We start from the raw sequence: 8,488 nt of genomic DNA, 5'->3' as shown, positions 1-8,488 counted from the left end.
GAACGATGTCTACAGATGCTCTCCCTTGATTGTTTCTGTATTTTGTAAGATGTTGATATATATCCTCTGAATAATATTGATATAATTTGGGATAATGAGCTGATTTCTTTTACAATCTATGATATGATATACACTCCTCCTAGTTATGGACATATATATGCATAATACTATGATAAATGTTGTCATAATTCCTCTGAATAACATAGGTTTGATTTGAGATTGTGAGTTGATTTTATATGATTAATGCTGTATTTATACTACCTAATGATATATTTTCCTCCTAGTTATAGACATATATTCATATCAAAGTAACGAGTATCGACTGCATTGCCATATCTTTTCCATTACCTTGCTTTGTGTGTTGACATATCTTTTCCACTACTGGTCAATATCATGCTCTCCCCTGACCATATATATATATAGTTAATTATTCTCTCTCTGCAAAGCCCTTTTTGTGAATATTGAGGTGCAGACGCATTTTTCTAATATATGCCTTCTTAGCAGAAAGTATTGGACCCATTGCCCTACATTCCTACGTATATAACATAGCTGGCTGGAGACTTGGATGCTGGCTAGAGGACAGGGGTCTGGCGGGTGCTAACATGCTTCATGGGTGTGGGAAAGTACCGCTATCAGGTGCGCGGTCGCCCAAGCCCTCATCCTTCCTACGGGAGGCATGCACAGTTGCACACCCTGCCCACCACCCACCCTTCCCTACATTGCATGCGCGGGACGCGCATTCTGAGGGGGGATGTTTGTCAGATGCGCACATCATAAGTGAAATATGAAAAATATAAGAAACAAGAAATGAAGATATATGGAAGTATGCTAGTTCGCCAGTATGCGGTGTGTAACCGTATCCAGCCATAAAAGAGAGTAGGAGGGGCAGGAGGGTCAAAGGGGAAACATTTAATGACCCAGGCCGTTTGGCCCAGGGCAGCCCGGGCAGATGTGTCGCCCAGGTCATGTAAACATCCAGTGGTAGTGTTGTCGTCTTGGATGTTGTTCGTACCACACGTGGAGTTCATTTGAGCTTGTACTTGATTGGTGAATGGTACATTCTGAGGGGCGTGTTGTGTGGGTCAAGACACGCCCCATAAGTTCCTGAAGGAAATTGTAGAGGATTTGAGGCAGAGAGAGAGGAGAGAGGAAGCAGAGGACAACCGCGGCTCTAAGCGGGCCACCCTCGGCTGCATAGCTGAGGGCGGCGTTTTGTACTTCATATATAACCAGTAAGTGGAGCTTATAAGTTGCAATGCAGTCTTTGAGGTAAATTAGAATGGAGGAAGAAGCATGATAGGAGGTTTAGGTATTATGTGGTATTAGTTTATTATGGTTTATGTGGTTGTACTTTGGTTCATAATGACGTCGTTATATACTTGCGTTTTCATCTATGAGTAAGGGAATTTGTATACGGCTACCTACGTATGTGCATGTATATATATATATATATATATATATATATATATATATATATATATATATATATATATATATATATATATATATATATATATATATATATATATATATATATATATATATATATATATATATATATATATATATATATATATATATATATATATATATCGTTTTAGTTAATCACCAACGCTTTATTACCCCGCCTAACCACATCGCGGAGTATTTGTATGTACAACTGAGGTGGGTTACTGACCATGGCATAGGCTACTCATTGTAAGGACATCCAGCCATAAAAAAACAAAAAACTTTGACCAGTTCTTGAAAGTTCTTGAGCACGAGCTCTTGAGTGAGGCGTCAAGCAACCCTGCTTCTCTGTTTAGTGAAAGCGTAACTTGCACCTCAATCTTTATCTGTCAAATATGTACGGCTCTGCATTTATATAGATGGCGAAGTCGTGAATTATATTTCTTTATCTAATCCCTATGTTATCCATAATAAAACATCATTAGCAAAATTTATGTGTATTTGTTTTGATATTATATCAGTTACGCATAAATACGATGAACTATACTGAAGACAATGATAGTTCATTTAAGTTGGAATGATATATATCAGGGATTCCAACTTTACTGAACTATCATTATCTTCAGTATAATTCATCATATTTACATATCCTTAACCGATATAATTTTAGAATAAATATACATAAATTTTGCAAATGATGCTTTTTTATTTTCCTTTATTTATACCATGTGGGCTTTTCACGGGAATTTATGGGTTAAGGGGATACTTTTTGGGGTACCTCCTATCTTAAAGCCCACCCGCTAAAAGATGGGCCGTTGCCCCGAGTGAGGAAGCCCAACCTACACTCGGACCGTGGACAGGATTCGAACCGTGCCCTTGGAGACCCCTCTGACCCCAAAGCACGCATGGTTCCACTGTAGTACCACTGTGGCCCCTTTGTCAATATTCAGCCTTTCCTTTTTGCTTCATTGTGCGAGTCAATTTTTTTTTTTTTTTTCTACTTTAATTTGTGACAGTGGTGAGTATGTTTGCCAGTGCAGGACGTGAGAGGTCCCTGGCACTCGTTTCCTCTCCATGATCCCTTCTGGCTGTTATCATGTACTCCCTCACTCACTCACTCTTTGCTCTTCTCACTCGACTCACTCACTCCCACTCACTCAACTGTTTCCTTCCCGCGCATCCAGTCACCCACTCATCTGACTCCTTCCTTCTCTTACTCATCCTGTTCTTGTCTTTGCTTTTACTTACTCCCCTTCTCTTCTTTATCTCCCTTATCTCCTAACTCTCCTATGACACCTTTTTATTCCGGATGGTCTGTGGTGGGGGAGTATTTTAGTGGAATGCGCGTGACTTAACAGTCACGCTACCGGAGACTTTTTTTTCCATATTATTATACAATAACCAAGCTGTATGAGAAAGAAACTTCCTATCCGTGTGCTTAAGAGATAGCTGTAACACCTCCCATCTCTTGCATTTTAGAGTGAAAACACGTTCGCGGACTTTAGTAGGTATTAAACCTCCTATCTTGTACTACATGCACTGCTACGTATACAAAATGGGTTCCTGTACTAACTGGGAGCTCTAAAACCCCTTATCTGATCCATTAAGGGATAAAAGCAGCAGATTCCTTTAAAGGGCGTCTAACCTGTGGTAATGAAACTCTCTACTTGATGAAGCAGCCTTCTTGTTCTTATTTTTGGCTACAGTGTCATGTCAACTTCAGGGATTTTAGAAAACAGATATCACTGGTCAACAGTCACGGCGTGTGAAATTAACCCACACCTTTCTTAGTGTCATTCCATGTTCACCTACCCATTTTATTCTACAAATGCATGAGTGAATTTGATTGCTGTGTGTGTTGCAGGCGTGAGGAGAGCTGAGGCTGCCTGAGTGAGGAGCATTGCTAGGGAAGGAAGGAAGGCATTACTACAATGGCTGAAGAAGAGAATGTGAAGGTGGCGGTTTGGGTCCGGCCAATGATATCCTTTTTAATGCCAAGAATGAGATCTTTGGGAGAGAAACACACACACACAACACACACACACACACACACACACACACACACACACACACACACACACACACACACACACACACACACACAGTAAGTTTATTGACCACAAAATACAAAAGAAACATAAAATTAGAAAGAAAAGCAAACAACAATTAAACAATCCTAACATCCAAGTAGGTGGAATAATCATTGTCCAATATTTTGTTAAGATATCAATACACGTTCAAGGAAACCCACACACACACACACACACACACACACACACACACACACACACACACACACACACACACACACACACACACACCTTTGCTTCTATCTATTCTATTCCTTTTCCTATCAAGTTATTTTCATCACTATCTTTAGTTTCCTATTCCATCAGCATTCCCCTTAACTCTGGCACACAATAAGCGGGAGCTGGGACGAAAGGCCAAGTGCGTAGTGAGCATGAAGGGAAATATCACCACGGTCACCAACCCTGATGACTCGGCCGATGTCAAGTCCTTCACCTACGACTACTCTTACTGGAGCTTTGACGGCTGCAAGGAGGAGCCCAATGGCTACTTTGCCAAGCAGTCACCCAACTCCAAGTATGCTGATCAGGAGAGAGAGAGAGAGAGAGAGAGAGAGAGAGAGAGAGAGAGAGAGAGAAAGGGCAGGTCATTCTTACGCTAATCTGGAATATAAAACTAAGATTATCAGTTATACTCTAATTTGGACCCAGAAGTATTCACGATATCGATTAACTAATAACTCAGAAAAAATGTCATCGGATAGCTGCTATAATCTGATGGCGTTAGCGTGATGATCTGTGACGGTAACGACCACCTATGGTTATTGCTATCATTGTTGTCATCAAAATCACATTCTGGTTATTTCTGCTGGTCATTATTATCATCCTCTTGGAGTCATCATTATCAACTTTTCTTTTTCTTCATCATTCATCATCATTAGCTTGGCCTCTTCTCATCATCACCATCTTTTCCTTCTCTTCATCATCAATATCATCATCTTCCTTTTCATCATTACCATTATCTTTTTTCTTCTTCCCTTTATCATCCTCATTACATTTTCCTGTTCATCACCATTAAGAACTGTCACTATAAATGCTAAGCTTTCTTCGCCTTTTGACAGAACACGGTGTACAATGATCTGGGAGGTGGAGTCTTAGCAAACGCCTGGGCTGGTTATAACTCCACACTGTTCGCTTATGGGCAGACAGGCTCGGGAAAATCTTGGTCTGTCATTGGATATGGATCCAATAAAGGTAAAAAATAAAAAAAGTCCACATTTCATAGGTGTTTTCAGATGTTTCTCCTCAAAATTTTGGATGATCCTTTTGACTGCATTCTTTGGAGACTGTCACCTTTAATTTTTTTTTTTTTTTTTTTTTTTAGCCTTTTTGTTGCCCTTAACCATAGATAGTTGTTGAGTTGTTGAAAGCCTGCATGGTTCTCTTAAAAGTTCTGCATATCCATCACGTGAAATCAAAAGAATGTTACAATTTCATGAAACACATACAAAGATCGTCAATGTATCCTGATTCTTGAAAGTGAGAGAAAGAAATGAATGGAAAACAGATGGATGGACAAAGAAAGAAACATACAACACAGTGTAAAGAAAGGAAAAAAAAAACAATAAAAAATCTATTCCTAAACTTTCAGGAATCGTGCCATTGTTCTGTAACGATTTATTTAATGGCATCACACAAAACACAGAGGAGAAGGAGTTTGAAGTGAGGTTCAGCATGTTGGAGATCTACAATGAGGTAGTTCATGACCTGCTCAACCCCACCAAGAGCAAGAAAGGCCTCAAGGTCCGCCAACACCCGAAGAAAGGCTTCTATGGTAAGTACTATTGTGACGACAGGAACTGATGAATGTCAATAGAATCGTTTAATCGTACTCATATCTCAAGGTAAAATGTGTCCCAGCATTGAAGGGGTAAATCACACCCAAACAACCTTCTGAACAGCTGAAGGCCTCAAGCTGGCTCTGGTCACCAACTACAACGAAATTGAGCAGAAGATGAACGAGGGCACCGTCAACCGCACCATCGCCTCCACCAACATGAACGCCACTTCATCCCGCGCCCACACCATCGTTGGCATCACCGTCATACAGAAATTCAAAAACAATGCTGGACAAGAAACAGCAAAGCAGGCCGTTGTGAACTTGGTGGATCTGGCTGGCAGTGTGTGTGTGTGTGTGTGTGTGTGTGTGTGTGTAATTACCTAGTTGTATTTACATAGTTGTATTGTAAAGGGTTCGAGAGGGGCTCATAGTGTCCTGTCTCCATATCTCCACTGATCTAATATTTCTTCAAAGCTATGTATATTATGTGCTGTAACAACTTCATCACTCAATGTATTCCATTTTTCCACCGTTCTATGTGGAGAACTTTATTTTCCAATAACTTACACACACTGCCTCTTCCTGATCTTCTTTGCATGTTCTCTTGTCCTTCCAGCTTCATCTGCCACCAACACCAGGTCTTGCTTGTCTATCTTTTCAACGTCGTTAACTATTTTATAAATTGTTATTACGAGGAGGTAGTAGACACCTACCGAAACGATAATTTACTCCCAGCGAGATCTAATAGCACTAGTTCAGGGAGTGCTGTGAACTTTCCATTAAAGCTAGTTGTGATCTCACTGAACGTTTCCCTTTGTGTCTCACAACTCAAGGGGGGCAGTCACAGCCTGCCCTCCAAAGATAACTCTCCTTCACACAAAACTACATGCACTTATCACACACACATACACACCCTTCCCTTAAAATTCAAAATTCAAAATGGCGACTCCAAATCCATCCTCGGAGTCCCGTTCTGGGGAGGGGACCAGAAATGTCCCCAGGTCGGACTGCTCTCTTGCTGGCGACCCAAAATGTCTTGACACCTCCCTCGACTTTTTCGTCATTAACTTCGCAGTCTTAGATTTAATTTTCAATCTGTAGAACACCACCTCTCCTTCACTATACCTCATCTTCTTTTCCTCACCGAAATACAGCTGTTTGAGGCAACTGACAGTAACCCTTTCTCTGTTCCCTTCTACTTTCTCTATCCTCATTCTCGCTCCAAAGTTGGATGTTGCGTCTATGTGCGCTATGACTTAACTTGCTCTCTTGCCCACGCTCTCGAATCTTTTGAGTTTTCCACCATCTGGCTTAGACTTGATAGTCACTACCAAATTTATCTTTGCTGTCTATCTCTCCCCTAACTCCTCTGACTATAGTAAATTCTTTGACTATTTGACTTCCATAGTGGAGCACATCTGTCCCTCTACCCTTTCATAAAGATCTCCATTTTTGAAGATTTCAATGTTCACCACCAGCTTTGGCTTTCCTCTCCCTTCATTGACCATCCTGGTGAACTAGCCTTTAACTTTGCTATCCTCCGTGACCTAGAGCAACTGGTGCAGCACCCTACTCGTATTCCTGACCGTCTTGGAGATACACCCAACATTCTTGATTTTTTCCTTACCTCTAATCCTTCTGCTTATGCTGTTACCCTATCTTCTCCGTCGGGCTCCTCCGATCACAATCTCATTTCTGTATCTTGTCCTATTTCTCCAATTCCTCCTCAGGATCACCCAAAATGGAGGTCACTCTGGCGTTTTGCCTCTGCCAGTTGGGGGGATGTGAGGATCGAGGTATTATGCTGATTTTCCTTGGAATGATTACTGCTTCTGTGTCAGAGACCCATCTCTATGTGCATAAAAGAGGTGATAGTGTCTAGCATGGAGGCGTACATTCCTCATTCTTTTCTCAACCGTCTAAACCTTGGTTTAACACAACCTGTTCTTGTGTTATACATGATAAAGAGGTTGCCCACAAAAGGTACTTGAGCCTTCCATCTTCTGAATCTCATGCACTTTATATTTCTGCTCGGAATCATGCCAAGTCTGTTCTTCAACTTGCCAAGCACTCTTTCATAAATAGAAAATGTCAAAATCTTTCAAACTCAAACTCCACTCGTGACTCCTGACATCTGTCCAAAAACATTTCCAATAACTTTATCTCTTCATCTTTCCCTCCTTTATTTCATCCTGATGGCACCACTGCCATCTTTTCTGTTTCTAAAGCTGAACTCTTCTCTCAAATCTTTGGTAACAACTCCACCTTGGATGATCCTGGGATTATTCCTCCTCTCCTCCTCCCTGACTTTTTCATGCCTACAATTAAAGTTCTTCGTAATGATGTTTCCCATGCCCTTACTGGCCTAAACCCTCGGAAGGCACCTGATGGGGTCCCTCCTATTGTTCTCAAAAACTGTGCTTCAGTGCTTGCACCTTGCTTGGCCAAACTCTTTCAACTATGTCTATCGACTTCTACCTTTCCTTCTTGCTGGAAGTTGGCTTACAATCAGCCTGTTATAAAAAAGGGTGACCGTTCTAATCCCTCAAACTACCATTCTATAGTCTCTTGCTTGTCTAAAGTTTTTTAATCAATCCTCAATAGGAAGATTCTTAAACATCTATCACTTCACAATCTTCTATCTGATCGCCAGTATAGCTTCCATCAAGGTCGCTCTACTGGTGATCTTCTGGTGTTCCTTACTGAGTCTTAGTCATCCTCTTTTAGAGATTTCGGTGAAACTTTTGCTGTCACGTTAGACATATCAAAAGCTTTTGATAGAGTCTGGCACAAAGCTTTAATTTCAAGACTGCACTCTTACGGTTTCTATCCTTCTTTTTGCAACTTTATCTCAAGTTTTCTTTCGTTCTATTACAGTCGTGGTAGACGGCCACTGTTCTTCTCCTAAATCTATTAACAGTGGTGTTCCTCAGGGTTCTGTCCTATCACCCACTCTCCTTCTATCATTCATTAATGATCTTCTCAGCCAAACTTCTTACCCTATCCACTCCTACGCTGATGATACTTACATATTTCCACGTTCTCTCAGAGACGATCATGAAGTTATCAGATCACGCAGGGACGCCACAGAACGTCTGACTTCTGATCTTTCTAAGATTTCCGATTGGGGCAGAAAAAAATTAGTAGTTTTCAATGCCTCAAAACTCAATTC

General features: G+C 40.9%; 1 protein-coding gene across 1 annotated transcript in view; it reads left to right on the top strand.

Moving 5' to 3' along the window:
* The first annotated feature begins 3,096 nt into the window (after window positions 1-3,096).
* The window catches only part of LOC123503782 (kinesin-like protein KIF28P), a 21,484-nt gene continuing 16,092 nt past the window's right edge, over window positions 3,097-8,488 (top strand). The window contains exons 1-5 of the mRNA XM_045253782.1: window positions 3,097-3,428; window positions 3,869-4,066; window positions 4,598-4,730; window positions 5,128-5,310; window positions 5,438-5,660. Of these exons, the coding sequence (XP_045109717.1) occupies window positions 3,381-3,428; window positions 3,869-4,066; window positions 4,598-4,730; window positions 5,128-5,310; window positions 5,438-5,660 (785 nt within the window). The 5' untranslated portion in view covers window positions 3,097-3,380. The remainder of the gene's footprint in view (window positions 3,429-3,868; window positions 4,067-4,597; window positions 4,731-5,127; window positions 5,311-5,437; window positions 5,661-8,488) is intronic.

The sequence above is a fragment of the Portunus trituberculatus genome, chromosome 14, assembly GCF_017591435.1.
Source record: "Portunus trituberculatus isolate SZX2019 chromosome 14, ASM1759143v1, whole genome shotgun sequence".
Classification (NCBI taxonomy): domain Eukaryota; kingdom Metazoa; phylum Arthropoda; class Malacostraca; order Decapoda; family Portunidae; genus Portunus; species Portunus trituberculatus.
Note: the sequence above shows the minus strand (reverse complement) of the source record. Positions and strands in the feature narration are given on the sequence as shown.